General features: G+C 46.2%; 1 protein-coding gene across 4 annotated transcripts in view; it reads right to left on the reverse strand.

The window, feature by feature from the left end:
• pdlim1 (PDZ and LIM domain 1 (elfin)) overlaps positions 1-27,183 on the reverse strand; it is a 115,866-nt gene that overhangs the window by 72,040 nt on the left and 16,643 nt on the right. For 3 of the 4 annotated variants that reach the window (XM_069885790.1, XM_069885787.1, XM_069885789.1), the window contains exon 2: positions 6,783-6,934. The exons of the other annotated variant lie outside the window; for it this stretch is intronic. In XM_069885790.1, coding sequence (XP_069741891.1) covers positions 6,783-6,850 — 68 coding nt within the window. In that variant the 5' untranslated portion in view covers positions 6,851-6,934. The remainder of the gene's footprint in view (positions 1-6,782; positions 6,935-27,183) is intronic. 4 annotated transcript variants of the gene reach the window in all.

Genomic DNA, 27,183 nt, shown 5'->3' on the forward strand with positions numbered 1-27,183 from the left:
TCTGATCCAGACCAGTGATCACAGGATGAGAACCTTTTAAAACCTTTGAAACGAAAGTGTTAATCTGAAGACTTTTCTCCCAGTGGGGCCAGTGCAAGGCATTTTCTCTCTCTATCTCTTGTGCTCTGTGTATCTTCCTCTCTATCTCTTTCTCTCGCTATGCTCTCTCTCTCTCTCTCTCTCTCTCTCTCTCTCTCTCTCTGGCACCCCAGATGGGACACTGGAGTCACGTCCCTTATATTCAGATATTGAGACACTGGGGTGTGACAAGAACCACGGGAATAGGGATACATCAGACGAGGTACAGGCCCCTTTAATAAAAATAGAAGGGGGAGTAATAGATGTAGAGACCCCTCTGGAGTCCAAGAAAATAGAAAAGGAGTTAGAGATACAGAAATGGAACATGAAAAAGGTTCAGGATAACATTAAAAACTTAAACAGAGATATTAATGTGCTGGGGCAGATCAGTGAGGATCAAAAAGAATTAATGGTAGGTGTATTTAAGGAAGTGGAAAAGATAACTACAACACTGTCAGGAGAAATTAAAGCTGAAGGAATGGTAATAGGAGTAAAGGACGAAAAGTGTAGTACAGATGAGGAAACGAGATACGATCCACCATGGGAGGAAAGTAAAAGGAAAAGACTCGGGAGGGAGAAAAATAGACATGCCTACCTGGACATAGTTAGAACAAAAGAGAAAGATGTGAAACAACTAAACTATGGCCGAAAAGATTATCTTAGAGATGAACGTGACCAATATACCTTTGACCCTGAGACATTGGAAGCTGATAGGGACAGTGACAGTGACGAAGAAGAGTCAGAACAAGGTGGGATAAATAAATGCATGCCAAGAGTAAAGAAGGAGCAGAAATCCCCAAAATTGAGATATCAATGCCCATTACTGATCACGGGACGGGGAACTCAAAAATATGTACCCTGGTCACGAATGGACTTAGAGAGTTTAATGAAAAAACTACCTCCGTTGAGTAATGGGGCTAGTCCATGGATTTCTTGTTTTGAGCGAGAAACCTGCCAAGAACAATTAGCACTCGCAGATGTCAGAACTATCATGATAAAATTAAAGGCAGAAGGGGCCCTGAAGCAAATAGAGAGAATTGTAAGAAGCAGTAAATTGGGGGATGAAATAGAATTTAACCCACTTCGGAATAAATTTTGGGAAGCACTTAGAGAAACATTTCCTACACCCTATAGTTTGGATGCCTTGGTAACCCTTCAACTAAAGGAAGGAGAGACTGCACACGAGTATTTCACTCGAGCATGGGACTTATGGGAAACAGGGACTGGAGAAAGACCCGACCACAGCCCCTTAGGAAGGGCTCACTTTCGTAATGGGATAATAAACAGACTACCTGCTACGGTTCAAGCAAAATTAAGGGACATTGTGGGATTAGAGACAATGTCAGAGGATTTGTGGAAAAGACACCTGACACATGCAATCAAACGACATCGTCAATCAGAGCATGCTAAGTCAGAAAGTGCGTCCCAGAAGGAGGTGGACAAAACAACCGATAAATTGGTGAGAGCCATAGAACATATAGGGGTTAAATTAGCGGCCCAACAGATAGTCCCACAGGTCATGGGGCCAGTGATAAATCCGGGACCCCAAGTAAGAAATGGTTGGGAAAGACAGCTAGGTACAATGTATAGAGGGGAACATGCAGTATGCTGGTACTGCCAAAATCCTGGACACTACCAGCGGAACTGTCCGGAGGCTGGGAGAGCAAGGGGAAAAAGATTACCCTCTATTAGAGGCTATCGGGGAAGAGGAGGAAACTTAAGAGGACAAGCAAGGGGTAGGGGTGGACATATTGATGGGCCCCAGAGAATCGGGGGGTGGCAGAGTGATCAACAAGTCCAGGCACCTCAGTGTAATGACTATATTGAGGAAGGTGCTGAATTTGATTATTGAAGGTGCCCTGGAGAATCAAAAATCACGCCTCCCTGGGAGCCACCAAAAATTTGGGGGACGGTAAATGGAGAAAAAATTGAATTTATGGTTGACACAGGGGCAGCAGTTACGACAGTGATTAAAAAACCCCCAGGGAGCACATTTTCGGGCAAAACATTATCTACAATAGGATTCTCCGGAATAAGGGAAACACAGCCCTATACAGATAACATCGACATGACATTTGGACGACAAAGGGTTAAAACGCCTGTCCTGGTTGTGCCAAGTTGCCCCATTAATTTATTAGCAAGGGACATTCTTACCAAACTAGGAATAACCATACAATGTTCTGAGAAGGGCCTTCGGTTAACATACCCAGGGGATACAATAAGAAGGGGAGGACAGTTTAAAGTAATGACCCCATCTAACGCTTCAGAAGTATTTTCTGGAGTCGGCTACTGTATGATGAACCAGGCCCAGGGCTGATTAAACAGTTTTTTGAGTGGAGGGCCAGTATTCCTCGGTATGGGGATTACCATTATCCACTAGATCCTATGCATGTTACATTAAACTACACCATCCACCCGGACCAGGAATATGAGGAGAGGTGGGACTCTCTAAAAGAAGGGAAGACAGAAACGATACATTGTCCATTTATCTTTGTAGGTAAGGAGGGAATAGCTGCTATGGTTGTCATGACAGAAGAACAAATGGAGTGGTTCTGCTTAGGAGTAGAAAGTGTGCCTCATGTGACCTTGGGTATTGACAAAGATCATCACGCTCGACAGCTGGGTCCGATGGTAAAGGAAGCGATAGGGTGTGAATACAGGCAGACAGAAATCCCGGGATATTCCACCTCGGAGGGAGGAAAATTTGTCAGACTGAATATTGAAGCATGGGACCAGGTAGTGAATGAGAAAGTAGAAAGAGACCGAACCATAGAAGGAGAAAATATTGATCACAGAGACTCAGACAAATATCTTTCTAATCTGAGTCCACATATATGGACAACGGGGCCCTATGATGTGGGAGTAATAAAAGGAGAGGTATTTCTAGAATTGGCCAACCCCGGGCAGAAACCAATATGGAGAAAACAATACCGCTTGTCGCCCAGTCAGGAGGAGGGTATTAAAGGAACAATAGAAGGGTTAATGGAGTCAGGGGTTTTAAGGGCGGCACCTGACAGTATGTGGTACACGCCCATCATGCCTGTTCCCAAACCGGGTAGAAAAGACTGGAGGATGGTACACGACCTCCGGGAGATTAACTTGGCTACCAAGACCATCGGGAGACCAGTCCCAGACCCATATGTAGCACTTAGGGCTCTGAGTCCGGAGCACGAATACTATACTGTCATTGATCTGGCAAACGCATTCTTCTGCTTGAATTTAGCTGAGGAATGGCAAGACTGGTTAACTTTCACTTACCAAGCACATCGGTACACATACACTAGATTACCTCAGGGTTATAAGGACAGTCCAGGACTGTTCAATCAGGCCCTTAGCGAAATCCTAATGAAATTAAAGCTCCCGGAAGATGTTACACTGATTCAGTATGTAGACGACCTACTATTAGCAGGGAAAACGCCACATGGGTGCCTGACAGGGCAGCCAAACAGGTTACTGGTTATCATGAACATATACAGGGGATGATTTTGAGGTCCCATAACAAAAAAAATGAATCTGAAACTAAGGAGACTTGTAGCAGATTGAATGACTACACAGATGAGTTTTGTGGAGGAAGAGTGCTGTACAACTGGCTCCCCGCTAACTGGGATGGTCGGTGTGCTCTAGTAACCCTTAATGCGCCAGTGCTGATTGTCAAAATGCAGGAGGGAGACGAGGATTCCCTAGAATTGCGCCACACAGAGAGTTGGCTGTGGAGAAAAAGGAGGAGTGTTGGACTCTTGGGGCCGGGAGGAAGGAACCCTGATGGGGTATGGATTGATGCCATTGGCCAAGCCCGGAATATTCCGGACGAATTTAAATTAGCCGATGAGATTGCAGCTGGGTTTGAAAGCTTTCCTGTTTTTAGTGCAATTTTTCCCATCACTGTAAATAAGAATGTTAATAGGATCAACCTTATTCACTATAATGTCCAGCGCCTTGCAAATTTGACCAGGGACGTTGTTGAGGCAATACATCAACAACTGTCAGAAACTTCCCTTATGACACTTCAGAATAGGATAGCGATTGATATGGTCCTGGCAGAGAAAGGTGGAGTGTGTGCTATGTTTGGAGATCTATGCTGCACTTCTATCTCTAATAACACAGGGCCAGATGGATCACTCACTAAGGGGTTAACGAAACTTAGGGCATTGGCGAAAGAATTAAAAGCCCAGTCTGGAGTCTCCAATCCTGTTTTATCCTGGTTACAGGGAGTGTTTGGGAGATGGAGCACATTGTTAGGACAACTTTTGCTGGGTTTGTTCATTTCTGTATCAATTTTTATCACTTGTGGCTGTTGTTGTATTCCATGCATTCGAACGCTGGTCACGAGGACCATAGAGAAAGCCTTTGCTGACCGTGATGAACTGCCTCCGAAATATCAAGCTGTGCAGGCTGTGGAGCAAGACTATCTCACATTACAGGAGGCGGAGAAAGTTGCTGAGATCGATCTGGAGTCTGAAGGGGAATGTGATGGGAAGGAGGGATTGTGAATTAGATTGTTACACATATAATTTTAACCTTGCTTGTAACCCAAATATTATAACATTGATTGTAACACAAACATTATTAATCAGATTGTAGAACAAGTATTATGAATTAGATTGTAGACCATATGTTAACTTGGGAATTTACTAATGTACGGGGGGTTAGCTAGTTTTTTGCTTGGGGGCAAATGGGATGAAACTTGTAAACGGGCAATGGGATCGGGGTGACGGATGGGGGGTGTACGCAAAGGAGGGTTGGGGGAGCCCTCGCCCACCAGCCGAACTGCCCTGTGAACAGAACCCGTATAGAGCTTGGCAATAATAGGCGAACTAATGTAACGCGGTGGTAGCATAGTCAGGGCGAGATTGTCCTCTAAAGAGGACAAAGGAGGGATTGTAAGGTAAAACATCATGAGATGGGAATGTGTAGGGAGTTACCCTGTACAGGGCAGTAACAAGAAGGGGAGGTGTCCTTGTACTCCTGTTAGGTAAAACATCATGAGATGGGACCGGAGAAGGAGTCACCCAGTACTAAGGAGTAACAGAATGCATCCTTGTACTTACAAGATAAGAGAGACATTGATGGATTGAGAGGCAGGAAGCTTGCAGGGAAAGGATAGCAACAGTTTTAGTCATTGGACAAGTAATGATATGATGATGTTCTAAGCATGTATCCAAGGGTATAAAAAATCACCATTTTGCTGATAACGGCAGAATGCATTCTCCGACTAACTTTGTTAGTCGCAAGTGTTACAATCCGGTAATAAAGAACAAAGAACCCTGATTTCGACTCAGCCTGGTGTTTGTCTCACTCATTCATGAACAAAGCAGACCTAACACTACCCAGGCCTGTTCTCGCTTCTACCATCAGGAAGGAGGTACAAGAGCCTGATGATTAACACCCAGTGGTACAAAAACATCTTCTTCCCCTCCGCCCTCAGATATCTGAATGGACAGTGACCTACAGACACTACCTCACTTTAATTACAAATATACATACACAACATGGTTGTAGCAGATTGAAACCAGTGCTGCCTAATTACTCCCAATTAACCTAATGTGTTTTGGAAAATGGGAGGAAGACAGTGCACCCAGAGGAAACGCACGCAGGCCATGGGGAGAATGTACAAACTCCTTCCAGGCTGCAGAGGATTCAAATCTGGGCCGTTTTACCAATCTGTTCGAGTGCTTGCCGATCAGAGAAATGGGGACAGTATTTCACTTGTACAATGTAAAAACACAAAGCTGGAGAAACTCAGCAGGTCAAATGTCCTTGATAGAACAAAGATCAAAACACATCACCGACATCTCGGCTTTGATGAAGAGCTCAAGCCCAAAACGTCGGTGATGTATTTTGACCTATGCTCTATCAAGGACACTGTTTGACCAGATGAGTTTCTCCAGCTTTGTGTTTTTTACTTCAACCACTGTGTCAACAAAGTTTCGTGTTTTACTTCTTTACTGTGTTACGGAGTTCAGAGGACCCCAAAAACCAGCAGCAATAGATATGCACCGCCACACAAAGGGGTACTTAAACAAAAGTAGTTTTTAAATTATATTTGAACAAGAAAGCAGAATTGAACTTTAACTTATTACTTAACTCACTAACTTAAACTACTTAATCCCCCCTCTAATACTAAGTGCAGGTGTGTGTAATGTATATTTAAAATTAGAAAAGTTCTTTGGATCACAGTCCAATCTCACTGTTTGCAAGAACTTGTACTGTACACAGAAGTTAGTATTAACAAAGTTCACCAGGCTTTGGTGTTTAACCAGGCAAATGGTTACCACTCAGGAGGGTTCTTGCTGGTTATCAGAGAGAGATTTCTTTTCCAGGACATCCACAACTGATTCCCTCTTAATCAGTCTTGCTGACGAAACTTGCCCCCTTCAGATTCTCCAGATGATCCTCTTTCTTTCAGGTCACCTTTCACACCGCTAGTCTTCTCCTTTGACCAGGCAGCCTTCCAAAGTTTGCCAGCTTGTCCCTCTGGAACCGAAGTTTCTGTCTCTCTCTCTCTCTGAGAACAAAGCTGTTCTGCCTCCTGCCTGCAAAAATCACATGCTCTCCCAGGTAAACTGAATTCTGCAACTTTGTTGCCTCCTGCAAAAAGCACTCTGCAAAAGTCCTGCAAATATTCTGTGTGTGTGCAAGCTGCTCTAACAATTCCTCCCAAACCACCTCTAAATACTGTCACAACTGGTACAATGTTTTCTTACCTGGCAATAAGAAAAGTCAATTCATCGCCACATCCCTTGATCTTGTTCTGAGCATCCAAGTGGGTCATCCCATCAGTGCTTTCTCCATCAATGTCCAAGATTACATCTCCAATGCACAGTTTGGCCCCTTCTGCTTTACTCCCTGGAGTTATCTGTCAAGAGATTTGATGACAGTTTGGCATTTTGATGACCAAAAATGAGGGAGAAGGGATGACGAGGACAGGGTCAATAAGTTCCCTCCTAATGGGTTTGTGGGGGTTCCCATTTAGTTTCCAGTTCTTGAGGAGAAAGAATTTGCTGCAGTCCTGCGTTTACTGACCCATCTCCCAAGGATGGGGGCTAATGGCAAAATGTAGTGAGACAACTCACGTTGATCGTGCCGTCGTAGACAGTTACAATGGCAATACAAGAGACAAGTTAGGACACGCAAGGTTTGAAAGGGGAACTAATAACGACTGCTTATCCCTTGGTCTACACCCATTTCATGAAGATAAACAGTTGAACATTAACAATGAATTTCGTTATGCAAGGGTTCGGAACCAATCACAAGCCTTCTGCTTGAAGACATCCAGAAGAAAGCTAGACAGTTAACATTCACACACTAAGACAAACTCCATCACTCCCACTTCTGCATAAAAGTATTACACTTTTTTTTAAAACCAAATGCTGAATTATATTCCCTTCCCGGCTTCTTTCACCCCCCCAACCCTCTCAATTTAATCCCCTCACCTTCTGGTCACTTTAAGCAGAACAGTGTCTTTCCAAAACCTATCAGGATCTCGAAACGTTGCACTAATCATTTTTCCGTTCTGACATAAAAGGTCTGCCAGCAGTCATTTTTTTTTCCTTTTACACAAAGATAACTGAATATTTCTTATCTATCGGTTATATCTATTGCCCATTTTCATTCAATTATGTACATTCGCTTTATTTTTTTTTTTACAAAGACCCTGTTCAGTTGCAGTAAGAATTTCAGTCCAATTTTTTTTTTTTTTTTTTAAATGCCGAAAACTGAGCCCACATTCGGCTGGCAATACGTTCCACACTCTGATCACTTTGCGTGAATAAGTGCCCCCTTTAAACATTTCCTACTTCACCCTTAAAACGTGTCCCAAAGTTCTTGTCTCATCCGGACCTTGGACGAAAAAGCCTGTTTGCATTTAACGCTATTTATACCCCTTGTAATTTTGTATACCTCCATCAAATCTTCCCTCACTCACCAGGAAACAAAGTCTGTTGGACCTTTCCCAGCAATATCCTAGCAAATCTTCTATGCATTCTTTCAATCTTATTGATAGCTTTCCTGGAGAAACATCCAATACTGTGCACAATACTCCAACGTGGTACCTGGCGAAGGGCCCAGGCCTGAAACATTGGCTACTCTTTGCTTCCAGCGGATGCTGCGTGACCTGCTGAGTGGCTCCAGCACATTAGGACAATGCATTTGACCCCAGGATCTGCAGGCTTTCTCCAAATTTGCTGGTGTCTAGATAGTCAACAGCTTCACATTTAAAAACAAGGTGCGGAAGAACTCAGCGGACCAGGAAAGCCACAGGCAGTCGACCTCTCAGCCAAAACCTTAGGCATTAAAATGCCACTGCACTGAGAAAGACGTGGATATGAAAGAACGCTGTTGGGGGAGAGGTGCTCAATGTTGAACCAAAAGCAAAGTTTCAGTATTGTTAATTCTTTAGAAAACATTTAAATTTAGACATGCAACACGATAACAGACCCTTCCGGCCCATGAGCCTGTGCTGCCCAATTAACCTACAAGCGCCATATTTTTTTTGGAGGGTGGGAGGCCACTGGACCACCCAGAAGTAACCCACTCAGTCATGTGGAGAGCATACAAACTCCTAACAGTGGTGGATTCAAGACCAGGAGGCTGGTGTCATATTGATGTTGCACTAACCTTTACACTAACTGCACCGCACCTTGTTAATTTCACGAAGGTAATTTTTTTCCCAAAACTGCAAAATAAAATTTGAAGCACGTGGTCATAGAGTGACTGTGGTGGAAAAAAGTAGGCTAAAGAGCTGTGGTCTCGTGGGCAACGCCAGCCTTCTGGGAGGCTGCCTGAATATTGGGTCAAGGCCCAGTCTATCGGATAGATTGTCGCAGTCGCCAACTTACCTTCATTGGGAGCGGTGCCGGCCGCCACTGGTGCCACAAGCCAAGTGGCACGCGGGAGCCACAGTGCGCATGCCCAGGGGTGTGTTAAGCGATGGATCTCGGACACAGGAGCAGGAGAGCGGGAGCGTCGGGATCACCCGTGTGGCAGTGAGCCAATGAGAAGGGGTTCAGCTGGGTGTTGTTTGTGGAGTTGAAGAATGCAGCATGGTGTCTGCAATGAATAAAGCTCATCGATTCCATGTCGCGCGGAAAGAAACGAGAGAGTGTATTCTGTATTGGTTTGTAAACTGGGGTGAATCAGTGTTGTTACAAGATAAATGCGAAATGGTACATTTTGTGGGCGATCACGGCAGTAACATTATGAGAAAGGTGCAAGCCCCGGCGGACTCGGGGAATAATAAATGCGCCAAACACTCACAGCAGTATTGTTGATAAAGTTCTGATCAACTTGCATTGAACATTGGTCAGAACACATCCACAAACTGCACCTAGAATTGATGCGGACCCAGGAGAGCTGGAAACAAGGTCTCAGCGCTCCCCCACAGAATTCAACCGCCCAGTCTGACTGTCATTGGTTCCGTACAGGTTTTAAACAGCTTGTTAAAGGTGGTTTATTTTAAAATCCCGTGACCGCAGGGATCCGGGCCTGAGATGGCGGAGCCTATGATAGGCATTGCGCAATGATGGTTGCAGAGGACTGGCGCACAGCACCAGAAAGTGGGGAGACCAACTCCATTAGGAGGAGGGGAGATTACCCACAGGCCGTGACCACGGTGGGGGACCACTGAGGGGCTCCGGAGGCTGAAAAGCACACAGGCAGCCGTCTGTTGGTGACAAGGTGAGGGGCTCACGCGGGCAGCAAAGGAACTCATGCCAGGCCATGGATACCTGGCTGAAGGGGTAGCAGGTTTCAGAAGCGGGAGGGCGCTGGAGACTTCCTGATCATGTCGGAAGTTCGGATCCGGAGCTCGTGGCACTCGGAGCTCGGGGTTAGGGTTAGGGTTTGGACTGAAGGCTGTGTGGCTGGAGGTGAAGCCATGGGCAGTCAGCTACTCTGCGGAGGTGGGGGTGGGGTGTCTCTTCACTTTCTTTGGCTGAAAGGGGCCAATTTGTACTGATGGCAAATCTTTGTCTTCCTTACAGGAGGCCAAAGGAAACGGTGCAACATCACACATTCTGTTGTATTACTTGACAATAATCTTGAATCTAGTTCAGTCACCAGGTTACAAGGACATGGACACAGTGGAGAGAGCTCAGGGAAAATTTATAAAGCTGATACCAGATACATGCAAGGCTGTGCACATGAGGAAGTAATGGAGAAGGTCAAGGTTGATGGAGTAGATCAGGAAAGTGCAACACTAAGCACCACCAATTTAAGCTGTTCACCACGATGAATTCAATCACGTCCCTGTGCACATCTACGGTCCTGAGGTTGTGATGGTGGAGGGCTTCAATCTGTCCTGCTCCAAACTCATCAAAGTCACAACTGAGCTTCCCTAGAAGCCGGAGAGAAGTTAGCACCTCAAGGTCCCTGATGAACTTTGCAGATGAACCACCAATTATAGCATCTGGCCCAGAAGCATCAAAGGAATGGCACTGCACAAGAAATTATAGAGGTGCGAATGCCGCCCTGGCTATCGCACCAGCCAACCTCCCCTCCATCCATCTCCTGCTGCCCACACACTAAAGGACTCATTCCACCCTGGCACGTTCTCTTCTTCCCCTCTTCCATCAGGTAGAAAATGCTAGAGCTTGAGAACAGAAACCTCAATTTTCAAGGACCTGCTGTTATCAGATTTATAAGTAGACCTCACTGGCCCAAAAAAAAAATGCTCTTGCATTATTTTTTTTAAACTGTGTTTTTTTCTATACCCTGCATGCTGCAAATATCTCCCTGCACTGTGGGATTCTCTACATCGGAGAGACCTGTCGCAGATCTCTTCCTCTCAGTCCGCAACCACAGCCACCTCCTAGTGGCCAACCACTTCCATTCTGGATCACATTCCCATGTCTGTCCATGGCCTTGTGTACTGTCCCACCCTGACCACCCACAAATTGGAGGAACAGCACCTTATTTTTCAGTCTGGGCACCCTCAAGCCGCGTGGCATTAACATGGACTTTACTGCGTTCCATTAAGCCTGCTCGCCTTTTCTTTCCCCTCCCACTTTTCATGTTTCCAGTTCTTCCACCCACACAGCTATCTCCCCTCCCCCTCATTGATGCTCTCCCCTCCCTCCTTTCTCCACCTATCAGCCATCACCCCCCCACCCCCTCTCCTCCAAACTCTTTTGTTCAGATGTTTGTGGGCATTTTCTCATTCTTTGATGAAGGGCTCAAGCCTGAAATGTCAGTTCTGTATCCCTGCCTTTGCTACATAAAGGACAGTGTTTGACTTGCTGGGCTTCTCCAGAATTTTCTATTTTCACTCCCTGCACTGTTGTTCATTTATTTGTTATTATATTACACTTCTTGCTGAACGAATTGACTCGCCGCCAAGATAGAATGCAAAACATCTGACAAAGAAAAAAAAATTACTTCAGCCTGGGCTGTTTCTGGACAGAAAAGTTCCTGTAGAAAGGTTGAGATGACATGGTGCTGCAGAGGGCAGACTGGGTTGGGAACGTGAATTGACAAGTTCCTTGAATGAACAGTTCTCCTACTTCAAGCAAAGAGCAGAATCTGGCGCAGATTTACGTCATGCGTCAGTTCTCCGAATGGCACAGCCCACCCCCGGGTAACATGGGGGAGGAAAGAGGACGAGAACAAAGTTAGGGCCTTCAGACATCGGGTATTGGAAACGGCTGGACTGTTGACAGGTGGACTGAAAACATTGACTCCACAGACAGTTCACATCTAAAAAGCCAATGACATTCCATGCTGGAAGAGGATCAACAGGAAGTCTGACGACAAAGGAGGGAGCAGCAGCTTTTTGTGATAAGAGGTCGGGCAAAGGACAACATTTGCTTCAGAGGAGAGTAAATGGCAGAGGAGCCCTGCAACAGGAACAGGGAACCAATGGACAGAAGAAAATCAACAGAGAGCAGTCCAACCTGGCAGGGGTGGTGGGTGAACCAGGGCAGATGTAGGTGTAGATTCCAGTGACACATCTGCACAATAACCAGTCCGGGTCCCAGTGTAGAGTGAACAGGGAGTTACATAGTAACCAGTACAGGTCCCAGGTAGAGTGACAGGGAGTTACACAGTAACCAGTACAGGTCCCAGTGTAGAGTGACAGGGAGTTACACAGTAACCAGTACAGGTCCCAGTGTAGAGTGACAGGGAGTTACACAGTAATCAGTGCTGGTCCCGGTGTAGGGTGAACAGGGAGTTACACAGTAACCAGTACAGGTCCCGGTGTAGGGTGAACAGGGAGGTACTCAGTAATCAATGCGGGTCCCAGTGTAGAGTGAACAGGGAGGTACTCAGTATCCAGTACAGGTCCCAGTGTAGAGTGAACAGTGAGTTACACAGTAACCAATATAGGTCCCAGTGTAGAGTGACAGGGAGTTACACAGTAACCAGTACAGGTCCCAGTGTAGAGTGTCAGGGAGTTACACAGTAACCAGTGCTGGTCCCGGTGTAGGGTGAACAGGGAGTTACACAGTAACCAGTACAGGTCCCAGTGTAGAGTGACAGGGAGTTACACAGTAACCAGTACAGGTCCCGGTGTAGGGTGAACAGGGAGGTACTCAGTAATCAATGCGGGTCCCAGTGTAGAGTGAACAGGGAGTTACTCAGTATCCAGTACAGGTCCCAGTGTAGAGTGAACAGTGAGTTACACAGTAACCAGTATAGGTCCCAGTGTAGAGTGAACAGGGAGTTACACAGTAACCAGTATAGGTCCCAGTGTAGAGTGAACAGGGAGTTACACAGGAACCAGTACAGCTCCCAGTGTAGAGTGACAGGGAGTTACACAGTAACCAGTATAGGTCCCAGTGTAGAGTGAACAGGGAGTTACACAGTAACCAGTGCTGGTCCCAGTGTAGAGTGAACAGTGAGTTACACAGTAACCAGTATAGGTCCCAGTGTAGAGTGAACAGGGAGTTACACAGTAACCAGTATAGGTCCCAGTGTAGAGTGAACAGGGAGTTACACAGTAACCAGTACAGCTCCCAGTGTAGAGTGACAGGGAGTTACACAGTAACCAGTATAGGTCCCAGTGTAGAGTGAACAGGGAGTTACACAGTAACCAGTACAGGACCCAGTATAGAGTGAACAGGGAGTTACACAGTAACCAGTGCTGGTCCCAGTGTAGGGTGAACAGGGAGGTACTCAGTAATCAATGCGGGTCCCAGTGTAGAGTGAACAGGGAGTTACTCAGTATCCAGTACAGGTCCCAGTGTAGAGTGAACAGGGAGTTACACAGTAACCAGTACAGGTCCCAGTGTAGAGTGAACAGGGAGTTACACAGTAACCAGTGCTGGTCCCAGTGTAGAGTGAACAGGGAGTTACACAGTAACCAGTACAGGTCCCAGTGTAGAGTGAACAGGGAGTTACACAGTAACCAGTATGGGTCCAAGTGTAGACTCCACCCAGGGGTTACATGGTAATTTCCCACATATGTGAAAGGAAAGTCGTGCCTCACGAGCCTGAGTATTTTTGAGAAGGAAACAAAGGAAATTGAGGAGAATCGGGTGGTACATGTGATGTATATGGATTTTAGTAAGGCATTTGACATGGGTCCTTCATGAGAGAGTGATTCAGAAAGTCATGAGGTATGGGATCCACGAACCTTGGCAGTGTGAATTTTAAAAATTGGCTTGCCTGTAGAAAGCAGAGAGTAGTAGGGAAGGAAAGTTTTCTGCCTGGAGGTCGGTGACCAGTGGAGTTCCACAGAGATCTGTTCTGGGATCCCTGCTCTGTGATTTCCATAAATGACCTGGATGAAGAAGCAGAAGGATGGTTCAGTGAGTTTTCAGATGATACAAAGGCTGGGAGGAATTGTGGATGGAGTTGAAGTTTGTTGTAGGTTACAAAAGGACACAGACAGGATGCAGAGTCGGGCAGAAAAGTGGCAGATGAAGTTCAATCCAGATAAGTGCGAGGTGAAGCATTTTGGAAGGACAAACCTGAAGGCTGAGTACAAAGTTAATGGTCAGTTACTTAGGAATGTGGATGAACAGAAGAACCTGGGGGTCCAAATCCATACATCTCTCAAGGTCACCGCACAGGTTGATAGGATATTTAAGAAAGTTTATGGGATTTTGGGCTTAGTTAATAGTGGGATTGAGTTCAAGATTGAGAGATCATGCTGCACCTCTCATATCTCTGATAAGACCACACCTGGAGCATGGCGTCTCCTCATTATAGAGAGGATGTGGAAGCTGTAGAGAGGGGGCAGATAAGATTTACCAGGACGTTACCTGGATTGGAAAATAAGCCTGTTGAGGCAAAGTTAGCAGAGCTGGGACTTTTCTCTTTGGAGCGTAGAAGGATGAGAGGAAACAGAATAGAGGTCTACAAGATTATGAGAGACTTGAGATTATGATGGACAGCCAGTGTCTTTTCCCCACCTAAACACCTAAGGACTTTTATACAGAATGGAAGGAAGTTTAGGGCAAGTTTCTCCCCCCACCCCACCCCCCCCCCCACCCCGCCAGAGAGAGTTGTGGGTGCCTGGAATGTCTTGCCAGGGATGGTGATGGAGGCTGAAACATTGGGGACATTTAAGAGACATGAATGAAAGAAAAATACAGATTTACACAGTAGGGAGGGTTTAGTATTTTTTTAAAGGAATGCATAACATTGAAGGCCGAAGGGCCTGTACTGATCCACTGAGTTCCACCAGCAGCTCACTTTTTGCTTTTGAGCACAGAATAAAACTGGTTTCGAGCAATCTGTGTGGCCGATCACAGATTTACGAGGAATGTGCTCTCTGATTCCTGGCAGCAGCACGAGAGACTTAGGCTCTTGGAAGAAATTACTCAAGAATTATGGAGACTTAACAACTTGGCCACAAACTCATTGTGGTGCAATACACTCAACTCATCTGGCTCTGAACCAAACTCAAGCTTTGTGTTTTTTTACTTCAATCACAGTGTCAGTGCTTTACCGAGATGAATTTTGATGCTGTTCAGGGCAAGATGGATTCCATACTTGGTCAAACGTGGGTCTACTCAAGATACTGGTATTCTCTCTCTTGGCTAGGCTTCGCGGACGAAGATTTATGGAGGGGGTAAATGTCCACGTCAGCTGCAGGCTCGTTTGTGGCTGACAAGTCCGATGCAGGACAGGCAGACACGGTTGCAGTGGTTGCAGGGAAAAATTGGTTGGTTGGGGTTGGGTGTTGGGTTTTTCCTCCTTTGCCTTTTGTCAGTGAGGTGGGCTCTGCGGTCTTCTTCAAAGGAGGTTGCTGCCCGCCAAACTGTGAGGCGCCAAGATGCACGGTTTGAGGCGAGATCAGCCCACTGGCGGTGGTCAATGTGGTAGGCACCAAGAGATTTCTTTAGGCAGTCCTTGTACCTTTTCTTTGGTGCACCTCTGTCACGGTGGCCAGTGGAGAGCTCGCCATATAACACGATCTTGGGAAGGCGATGGTCCTCCATTCTGGAGACGTGACCCACCCAGCGCAGCTGGATCTTCAGCAGCGTGGACTCTATGCTGTCGACCTCTGCCATCTCGAGTACTTCGACATTAGGGATGAAAGCGCTTCAATGAATGTTGAGGATGGAGCGGAGACAACGCTGGTGGAAGCGTTATAGGAGCCGTAGGTGATGCTGGTAGAGGACCCATGATTCAGAGCCGAACAGGAGTGTGGGTATGACAACGGCTCTGTATACGCTTATCTTTGTGAGGTTTTTCAGTTGGTTGTTTTTCCAGATTCTTTTGTGTAGTCTTCCAAAGGCGCTATTTGCCTTGGTGAGTCTGTTGTCTATCTCGTTGTCGATCCTTGCATCTGATGAAATGGTGCAGCCCGAGATAGGTAAACTGGTTGACCGTTTTGAGTTTTGTGTGCCCGATGGAGATGTGGGGGGGCTGGTAGTCATGGTGGGGAGCTGGCTGATGGAGGACCTCAGTTTTCTTCAGGTTGACTTCCAGGCCAAACATTTTGGCAGTTTCCGCAAAACAGGACGTCAAGCGCTGAAGAGCTGGCTCTGAATGGGCAACTAAAGCGGCATCGTCTGCAAAGAGTAGTTCACGGACAAGTTTCTCTTGTGTCTTGGTGTGAGCTTGCAGGCGCCTCAGATTGAAGAGACTGCCATTCGTGCGGTACCGGATGTAAACAGCGTCTTCATTGTTGAGGTCTTTCATGGCTTGGTTCAGCATCATGCTGAAGAAGATTGAAAAGAGGGTTGGTGCGAGAACACAGCCTTGCTTCACGCCATTGTTAATGGAGAAGGGTTCAGAGAACTCATTGCTGTATCTGACCCGACCTTGTTGGTTTTCGTGCAGTTGGATAATCATGTTGAGGAACTTTGGGGGGGCATCCGATGCGCTCTAGTATTTGCCAAAGCCCTTTCCTGCTCACGGTGTTGAAGGCTTTGGTGAGGTCAACAAAGGTGATGTAGAGTCCTTTGTTTTGTTCTCTGCACTTTTATAAAACCTACGACCCAAGGACCTCACTGCCACGTCCTAGCTTGCTTGGCCACGGCACACGAACCATGGGTGTAAAGGGTGGGGCCAGTACTGCGCACATTGCACTCCACCTAAAAGCTCCTTTGCACAGGCCCGAGGACAGGTCCACATCCTCCCCCTCCACGTCCTCTCCCTCAAAAGATGCTCACAAACTCAAGCTAGCATGCTGGAACATCAGAACCATGCTAGACAAGGCTGACAGCCACCGACCTGAACGTCAGTCTGCCCTCATTGCACATGAACTCCTCAGACTTGACATCGACCTAGCCGCTCTCAGTGAAGTCTGCCTGGCAGATGTAGGCAGCCTCCAAGAACGCGGCGCGGGCTACACACTCTACTGGTCTGGCAAGCCTTTGGATGAATGACGCCCATCTGGTGTCGGCTTCATGGTCAAGAACTTCATTGCCTCCGAACTCGAAAACCTTCCGACAGGCCACTCGGGCCGAATCATGTCCATGCGACTCCCCCTTCAAAACAAGCATCGCATCACCCTCATCAGTGTCTATGCTCCAACCCTCCAGGCAGAACCAGCAGAAAAGGACAAGTTCTACACTGACCTGCGCAACCTCATCCAACGCACCCCTACAGCCGACAAGGTTGTCATCCTTGGCGACTTCAACGCTCGCGTCGGCAAAGACTCAGAAACCTGGCCAGGAATCCTGGGGAAGCATGGCGTCGGCAAGTGCAACGACAATGGGCGCCTCCTGTTGGAGCTCTGTGCAGAACAGCGGCTTGTCATTACAAACACCCTTTTTCAGCAGAGGGACAGCCTGAAGACTACCTGGATGCATCCCCGATCCAAACACTGGCATCTCCTGGACTACATCCTGGTGCGAGAAAGTGACAAACGAGATGTGCTCCACACCAGGGTCATGCCCAGCGCGGAATGCCACACTGACCACCGGCTGGTTCGCTGCAAGCTCAACCTTCACTTCAAGCCAAAACCCAGGAACAGAAAAGCCCCCAGAAAGAGGTTCAATGTTGGAAATCTGCAGTCAGACGAAGTGAGAGGAAACTTCCAGGCAAACCTCAAAGCAAAGCTCGACGATGCAATCCGCCTCACAGACCCGACCCCTGAAACCCTCTGGGATCAGCTGAAGACTACCATACTGCAATCCACTGAAGAGGTACTGGGCTTCTCCTCCAGGAAAAACAAGGACTGGTTCGACGAAAACAGCCAAGAAATCCAGGAGCTGCTGGCAAAGAAGCGAGCTGCCCACCAGGCTCACCTTACAAAGCCGTCCTGTCCAGAGAAGAAACAAGCCTTCCGTCGCGCATGCAGCCATCTTCAGCGCAAACTCCGGGAGATCCAAAATGAGTGGTGGACTAGCCTCGCCAAGCGAACCCAGCTCAGCGCGGACATTGGCGAGTTCAGGGGTTTCTACGAGGCTCTAAAGGCTGTGTACGGCCCCTCACCCCAAGTCCAAAGCCCGCTGCGCAGCTCAGACGGCAAAGTCCTCCTCAACGACAAGATCTCCATCCTCAACTGATGGTCAGAACACTTCCAATCTCTTTTCAGTGCCAACCGCTCAGTCCGCTCAGTCCAAGATACTGGTATTAACTAAGACCCAAATCACACACGGAGCAGTCATCCTCAATCATATCCTTGACACAATATTGTGGGGAGTTGATGAAAGAAGGAACGTTGTTATCGAAGGTCGCAGCAGTAATTGGTCCAATCCCACGTCATTCAGAAGTGAAAACTGCTGGTGTGGAATGGGGCGAAACAAGAAAGTCTGCAGACGCTCTGATTTTAGACGCTGCAGGTTCTCAGCGGGTCCCACAGCGTCCATGGGATGTACAAATATATAACTGACATTTCGGGCCTGAGCCTTCCATTAATGTACGAGCGCAAAGCAAGCAGGCACCTTAATAAAAAGATGGGGAGGGAAAAGAGAAGAGGGGCAGAGGGCAGGAGCACAGGCCAACAGTCTGTCGGTGGATGTGACTTGGAGAGAAAAGCTTTCCATGAACCCCTATGTCCTTTTGCCCGTTGGCCTGTGCTTCATCCCTTGCCCCTTCTTCCTTTCCACCCCCCCCCCCCACTGCTTTTTGCTCATACCTTGACGAAGAGCTCAGGCCCAAAACACTGGTTACATATTGTCCTCCCTTGCCTCCTACAGACCCTGCAGGGCATGGAATCTTTGAGAGTGGGGCTCCACCAATCCCACCAGTTAGGGTACGAGCGAAGAGCCATCGCACACCATTCCAACTCTGCCGTCAACAGCAGGATTCAGTAATCGCGTAGGAGGGACCAGCTCTGCTCATCAACCTGGGAATTACTTCAGACATTTCTCATCCAATCCCAGCACCCTCCGAAAAATAAAAAAGGTATTTCCTCAAACAACTGACACATTTACCACAATGGCCCCGAGGCACTGTAGTTTAATCTTTTTTTTTATTTGAAGAGCTTAAGGAATGAATAAATGTAAATATATGAATTAATTTGACAAAAGATCAAGTTCAGGAACTTCTTAAATTTGCATTGGCAGTGGCCGGGAGATGTATTGCAGTTACTTGGAAGTCTGATTCCCTTCTGGACATAGCCCCGATGGAGGGTGGAAATGCAGAGTTGTGCACCCCTGGAGAAAATTACTTACAACTTTAGGAAGAAGTAGAATCTGTTTTTGCGGGATAGGACAGCCATATCTGCACAACACAGGGTAGAATATTTGAGACACTTTTCCTGGTTTTGAGCTCTTACGTCCCGGTTCTTTCCCATATTCAAGATCAAGGTAAGAAGAAGAGTTAGAGTGGATTCCAGATCCCAAGAACTCTTCTTTCTCTCTTCTCTTTCTCTTCTATTTACTGTTTGCCTTCTTCTATCGTGGGGTGGGGAGAAGGTTTGGGGTTATTTAGAATCTTGGACAACCTGTATCTTTTCCCCACTTTATTTTATGTATTCGTAATTATTAATTCTTGATACAGTAAACCTCGTTAGAATGCGGTAGTTGGGGTCCACGATTTCATACTGTGTTACAACCGAGTCACGGAACAGATGCATTTATGTCAGAGTGCCCACGGATAATCAAACCCAAATATTACAAGTTTTCGAAGGATCCGCAATCTAGACCTAACAATTTCAATGAAAAAAAGCAAGCGCATTCTTCTAATATTGGTATTCTGAATTTTAATCAACTTATTTGCAAAGTTTGGGGCCCACAGACACCCGCGCTATAAGCGATTCCGCGGATTAACAAATCGTGTTCTAATGAGGTTTCACTGTACTTGATTGACCACAAAATTAAAATATTTTTTTTAAACTTTTTGCAAGTTTAAGACCATGTTAGAATACTACAAGTGTCAATTGCCCCATCAATCTTCCCACAAGGGCTCCCTATCCCTTTTCTTTATCATCTGCCTACACCCTTCCAAATACGTCTTCACCTGCCATTTGAAAAACATCCTGATGTTTGATTCTCCGCGGCTCCCGGCTGACAAGCCCCATCCAGAAACTGTGTGAATACATCTTTCCATAAACCCTTTTCTCCTTTCTTCAGTGGAACTGATAGACTATTGAAATGACACGGACTTGGTGAATTGCAGCTTCCCTCCCTCGCCACTGAATTTTCAACGCACACATCTGCTGGCCAAATACATGAGTTTTAAAATAAAACTGGAGAAGCGTGGAGGTTCAGGGGGGAAATCCTAGCTCATCATGAGTGTTGGGGGTGAATGTACAAGATGCCATGGTCAAAAGAAAAAAAGGGAGAAGGGATTCAAAAGGATGGGGTGAAAGTGACAAGCAAAACCAATGCAGAACCATTACATACCAACCAAGTGATGAGCAAGAGAAGTGGCAGCTTTAAAAGGGGAGTTAGTCATGAAAGAAAATAACTTTCAGCATTGTGGGTAAAAGAATAGGAAAGCAAACTGAAGAAACTCATCTCTAAGCAGATGCGCTCTGCACCACATTGGGGGTCTCTGAGAAGTTAACAGAAGGAAAGTATAACTCCAACAAGGCTAGATGCTAAACAAGCTGGTGAACTGCAAAGAGATGAGAAGTAGAGACTGTAGCCAGGCAGGATGGCGTCTGCACACACGTGGTCATTAACCAGAGAAGCCCACTCACGAGTTTGGCATAGTGGCCTTTATAGCGCCAGCGATTAGGACTGGGGTTCCAATCCCACACTGTCTGTACATTCTCCCCATATCTGCGTCACCCACAGTGGCCCGTTACCATGCTAGATGTCTAATTTTTTTTATATAAGAGAAACTTGGGCACTCACTGTGACCTTTACTAAGGATCTGCATCATCCAAACCATCTTTCTGATCGCATCTTACATTGGCAACACACCAGATCCCGGTCCAAGTTCCAAATCCAAAGATATCTGCAAGTCGGAATGTTGAAGACGGTCATTTGCTGACCTTGGCTCAACACTCCACGGCCTTTTCTATTGTCTTGGACTTTTTCCAGAGCTCTGCTCTCCAACATCACAACCTCACCAGCTCCTCCAGTACTTTTACTAAGTAAGCAATAGATTCATTAAGAAATACAGGGGCTTAATATAATTACCAAAGGGAGCGTCTCCCATCTTGGAGAATCTTCTCCCTTAGACGCCCCTTCAGAAAACAAATAGGGGGCAGAATGCAAAACTGTGAGTGAGGAGGGGTCCAAGTGGATAAATGTTGAACAGACATGGTTTTTAAATGGATTCCATGAATGCCCCTAACATTCAACATTAAACAAAATAGCATGGCTTCAATATCTTTTTCAGTCAAATGTAGCCCAGATTGGGAAATGCTGATGCATTTGGTTTACAGAATGATGAAAACATGTGGCTGATTTTATTTATGCCCAAAAACCGCCAAGGTTTATTCCAGTTTCTAAAATTGTTTCCAAGTTTCAAATACGCTGCCAGAATGTACAAACATCCAATAACCATGACAGAGCAGAGGAGAACTACACTGTAGTTGATAAATAATTTGAAAATGGACTAGAGCAGTGGTTCTCAACCTTTTTCTTTCCACTCACCTTAAGTAATCCCTTACTAACCATCCCTTACTAACCACAGATCACCTAAGGCATCCTAAGCTACAAATGATCTGTGGTTAATCTTGTTCTGGCGATCCATCCCGTAGGATGATGGTGCTTCCTCTCAGTCAGTTTGTGGGGTTTGATATGTGCGTCCTGGAGTGGCTGTACAGGCCGATCACTGACGGGCGCTGCTTGCCACATACTTGGCAGGAGAGGCCCGGGGGGCAGCAGGGGCAGAAGCTCTGTTGTTGCCTCTTTGAGCTTGTTCTCAGCAGCACCCACACCTTTTATGATGGTGTTCCTCCACGGCGAGCAATCTTGAGCCAGATCCTCCCATGTTGATGGGGCAATGTACATCCTTGAGGGTCCTGTGCAGAATATCCCTGTACCGTCGACGCTGGCCTCCTCGGTTTCACGAACCACTGCACAGTAGGCTGTATAAGATGTCCTTGGGCAGACTTCCATCAGGCATTCTGGCAACGTGTCCTGCCCAGCGCAGTTGGACTGTCATTACCAGGGTTGAAACTGCTGCCGTTCTGGCTCGAGAGAGGGCCTCTACCTTGTCTCACCAGGTGATCTTCATCAGAGGACATAGGTGTCGCTGCTGCAGTTGGTCAAGCAAGTTCCTCTGATGTGGACACCACGTCTCTCATCCATATAGAAAGCCTGATGTGACAACAAACTTGCACTTGGTGGCCAACCTGATGTTCTGTGACCAAACCTGATCTTTCAACTGACCAAAGGTAAACCAGGCCTTTCTCGTTCTTGACTCAATCTCTACGTCTCGAGAGGCTGAGGATGTAATTGTGCTGCCCAGGCATCAAATCTTTGGGAGCATTGAGACGAGCGTCATCAATGAGGACAGTTGGTTCTTCGTAGCTTGAGTCAGGGGCCGGTTGGTACAAAACCTCCATCTTTTTCAGGCTGATGGTCAGCCCGTAGCTCTTGGCAGCACTGGCAAAGCAACTGGTGATCTTCTGTAAGTCTTTGAGAGTGTGAGAAACCAGGGCGCAGTCATCAGCAAACTGTAGCTTGTGCGCCACCACGTCACTGACTTGTAAAGGATTAGTTAAGGCGGTATATGAGTGGAAAGAAGAGGTTGAGAACCACTGGACTAGTTGAAGGGCTGATATAGGGCAGACAGCCAGCTCCCTTTTCCAAGGGCAAAAACAGCAAGTACCAAGCCCATCAGCTTAAAGCAAGTGAAGGAAACAGGAGAAACGTCAGAAAAAACAGAGCAGTGCACGCCTGGAATGCATTACCGAGGGTGGTGGTGGAGGATGGTACAACAGGGGCATTTAAAAAGACAGGCACATAGATGCAATAAAAATAGAGGTGAGATAGGAAAAAATTAGATGGCTGTGGAGTAGGTTTAGACAGGTCATACTCTGTACTGAAATGTTTTATGCTCCATGTTCTTAAGCTACTGTGTTATTCCAAGTTCCAAACACTTCCAAATAATAGGTGAAGCTCCCTCCGTATTACATCCACACGTCACCACTCCAGAATTCGTCTGAACCACTAAACAGACACGACTTTGCTGACATTCTGGTATTTTTTTCTTCATTAAACGTGAGCAACTGAAGCCCAATGTTAAATGTATTTTTGAAGCAGTCACAACCCAATGCATCATCTTGCCAAGCGTGGGAACAGAAATGTGGACTGAATTCCCATTGAAGCCTCCATTTCAAACATTACATCACAAGTTAAAAGTACAAACAAAGAGACCAGCCAATTCCCTTCACTACAATGAGTCTGACCAATTTATTTTACTTAATTGTTCTCCAGATGTGGATGTCAAGACTCAACCAGATTTTGCAGAGTTAGGTAAACTCTGGCCAGACTGACAGGGTGGAAGCTCCCCTTCCCTGAAGGTATGAAGGACGCAGGTTACTTTTATGCTCTCCGCAGGCATCCAGTCCAGGATTTACAATCTGCCAATGGTGAGCTTCCAGATAGAAGTTAGACCAGTAGGTCATGTCTCCTCCCTCTTCCATATGGCCACAACAGCTGGTGTTTGTCGACTACACCATCAACCAACCAACCCTGCTGCCGTGGATGGAGATGCACTGACAAACACGCGATTCTCCATTCTACAGAGCATAAGATATAGGAGCAGGATCCGGCCATCCGTCAAGACTGCTCCGCCATTCAATAAGATAATGGTTGATCTGATCATTGATTCAACTCCACTGACCTGCCTTTTCCCCATATCCCTCAATTATACAATTATCTACCTTAAATATGTTTAATCAAGAAGTCTCAACCGCTTCCCTGGACAGACTTCCAATGCAATCCCTTGATATGAGAACGGAGTTGGTGAGGTTCCCAGATAATTCTCCAAACATCTGGTGAACTCCTGTCAGGCTCTGTACCCTGCTAACCAGAGCATGTTCTTGACAGTAGTTCAAAGGCACAGTACTGGGGCAACAGCCAGCACAGGATCTTTCACCACACAAACACAGCGGCTCCTAACCATTGTGAAATAAGGGGCAACCAATTATTGGCAGCATGGTTAGCGCACCGCGATTACAGTGCCAGTGACCCAGGTTCGAATCTGCCACTGTCTGTATGTTCTCCCCATTTGCATGGGTTTTCTCCAGGATTTCAGTTTCCTCCCAGTCTTCAAACCATAGCGGGGTAGTAAGATAATTGGGCAATGCAGATTTGTGAGCCGGAATGGCCTGTTATTGGCCTGTATGTCTAATAGTAAAATTTAAATTTTCAATGATCTATCAACCACGTTCTGGAGAGTCCAAGGGCAAGATGGTTGCATCTCCACCACGTACCCAAGTCCAGGGAAGCTGGCCAGAGTCAACGCAACAACTAGCCTCTGTGAACTTGCTGGGGTTTCACCAGAAAGAATCACCTTTTCCCACACCTCTGGCCCATTTCCTGCTTTATTTGGGAACAATCCATCTCTTAACCAAAAGCAGAATGTGTTGGACATATTCAGTCCTGAAACCCAACTACCATCTCAGATCAGTGAGCGTTCTCTCCCCCACATCTGTCCATGGACCTGTCGCATCCCCCCACCCCCCCAGAAAGCTTCCTTTTCATTTTGGAAATTCAGTTTCCGCTGATCAGCGAATTCACTTCTCCCAAGCAGTGTAACGTGTCATTAAACAACGGCCAAACTAAGACTGCAACAACTAATGGCTAGTTAATGTAGACACAAGGGACTGCAGATGCTAAGTCAAGGCGCACCTGAGAATTGGGGTTGGCGGGGGTGCTGGAGCGTCAATATTTCATGCACTCTTCATCTGGACTGAAAATAGTTAATTCCAAGACCCAGTTCTTGTACAGGTTTAAATAGAGAATCAGTTGTTCCATTTCATGTGGACAGGGTGGTTAGAAACAGGAAGTCCAGATCAAGCATTTGAACTGTCTCAAAATAAACGATGAGAGCTTTCGTTTTTTCTTCCCCCCCATACAAGGATCAATCCAAGATAAAAAGTTTACTTGCGTTCCCCTCCCCTCTCTACTAGAGGTCAGCAATCAGACGGGTTTGGAGCCGTGGTTGTGATAACAAGTGCTACTTCATTTAATCAGAGCTGTACCTGCCCATGTGGCACTGCAGTGGGAGTTTTACACTATACCTGACCTCCATATCGCCTCCACTTTGCTTGTAAAGGCACTGATTTACCACAGCATATGAGCAGCACATAACAAGCAGATGAAGCAGATGGTGTTTAATTTTAAAACACTAATTTTTTTCTTACTCTTAAGTCATAATTAAGTCATAATTCTTCGTCTTTGGCTTGGCCTCGCGGACGAAGATTTATGGAGGGGTAAATGTCCACGTCTGCTGCAGGCTCGTTGGTGACCGACAAGTCCGATGCGGGACAGGCAGGCACGGTTGCAGGGGAAAATTGGTTGGTTGGGGTTGGGTGTTGGGTTTTTCCTCCTTTGCCTTTTGTCAGTGAGGTGGGCTCTGCGGTCTTCTTCAAAGGAGGTTGCTGCCCGCCGAATTCTTAAACTATCCATAAACACTAAAAACTTCAAAGTTCAGTCTTTTAAATTCAGAGTTGAAGTGCAGGCCTTTGAAATTTGATGCCCAGAATTAATGTTGAACTGATGGGAAGACTAGAGTTGTGGCTGCTACAAAGTCCTTGTATTGCCGTTGAAGAAATGTCCATCTGTACGAGCTGTGGTCACAACACTCCTGCTTCTCTTGTAGGTGAGACTTGAACTGGGCAGCCTCCATGAAGCTTCCAAGACCCTGAAATCAGTCACTCCAAGTGACCTTCACTGTTAGTCAATCAAAATGAAGTACTTTGCTTCCCAAAAAGACCCTCCTGGCACAGGTCGATCCACCAAAAAGGCCCAGTCATTCACAGAGAATGCTTTGCTTTGAATTCCACAAAAAAATGGCCGGCCACAAGAACTGGTTTCTCTTCAGCAGCCAGAATGGTTCACCCCTTGCAAATTCAGTGTCTTTGCAAATGTATCGACTCTGGAAAACGCTGTGACAAACCTTCCCTCAGTTCTTCCAATATAATCGAATTATCACTGGGCTGTGACTTGTGTGGAATGTTAAATGTTAACTGTGACCATTCGGTCCCTCCTGTCTATACTATCCCATTTTACTAAAATGGGAATTCGTAACAAAGTCCACCATCTGACCAGCTGAGTTTCTCCAGCAATGTGTTTTTTACCTCAATCATGGTGTCTGCAGACTTTTGTATTTTACTCTTGCAAGAATTTGATAAAGTTTGAAAATAAAATGCTGCCTCCTTTCCATCTCACAGCCAGTCACGTTTCCGCGACACTTGTTCTTATGGATCCCAGCCTACCCTGGCCCAGAAATTCCAGTGCACCCAAAGGTGCACGAGATTCTAAAGATGGGTGGGGCAGTCTCCAGATGGGATGGTTATGTGGAGTTTGCACGCTCTCTCTGTAACAGCAAGGATTTCCACGAGGTGCTCCAGTTTCCTTCCAAATCCTAATTGTTATGTCTCTGTGCTGCTTGAGAGGCTTCTTAAAAACTTTGAGATGCAAGATTCAAATAACAGAAAGACTTTACTTACTGATGCCTTCCACCATCTCAGGAAACTGTTCACACACACTATACATACACCTGAAAGTGGTGCACTACAGTTACTACAGTGAGAAGGGTGTATTCTTACGCAGTTACAAAATAGTTCACATTATCCTGACTATATAACACTAATGATAAAAGTGCATAGAATAGTAGAATATGGCAGGGAAGTATGAAGAGAACAAAAGATTATTTCAAAGCCTAGTTCAAGAGCTAGACACCCTGGAGGTGAAAGACCAACTGCAAAAGGGTATGCATTACCCTCCATCGGGAACGACAAGAGAAGGATACGTGCAACCCTCCACTGGGAGCTGAAGCAACACTGGAAGGGTGATTCATAAATGCCAATTATTGCTTTGAAGGGAAATTCAAAGGGATCATCAATTACATCACCTCCCTCTGGGGAAATGCCTGCCCACAATGCATACCTTCCTGCTATGAAAGATTGATTTGCTTTCTGAACCTTGACCTTTCATTGTAATTAAAAGTTCCAATTCAATTAACAAGCGCCCCAAAGTGGCAGGTAATGAAAGACCAACTAACAAGTTCAGAGGGCAACAAACGGAGAATCCCAGCCCTACAGATAAATAACAAGGAACCACTTTGTATGTCAGAAGACAGCAGAGTCAGTACCAAAAGTCACAGTCAGGCTGGGCATATTAACCATGCAAA

The sequence above is a fragment of the Narcine bancroftii genome, chromosome 6 (assembly GCF_036971445.1).
Source record: "Narcine bancroftii isolate sNarBan1 chromosome 6, sNarBan1.hap1, whole genome shotgun sequence".
Lineage (NCBI taxonomy): Eukaryota > Metazoa > Chordata > Chondrichthyes > Torpediniformes > Narcinidae > Narcine > Narcine bancroftii.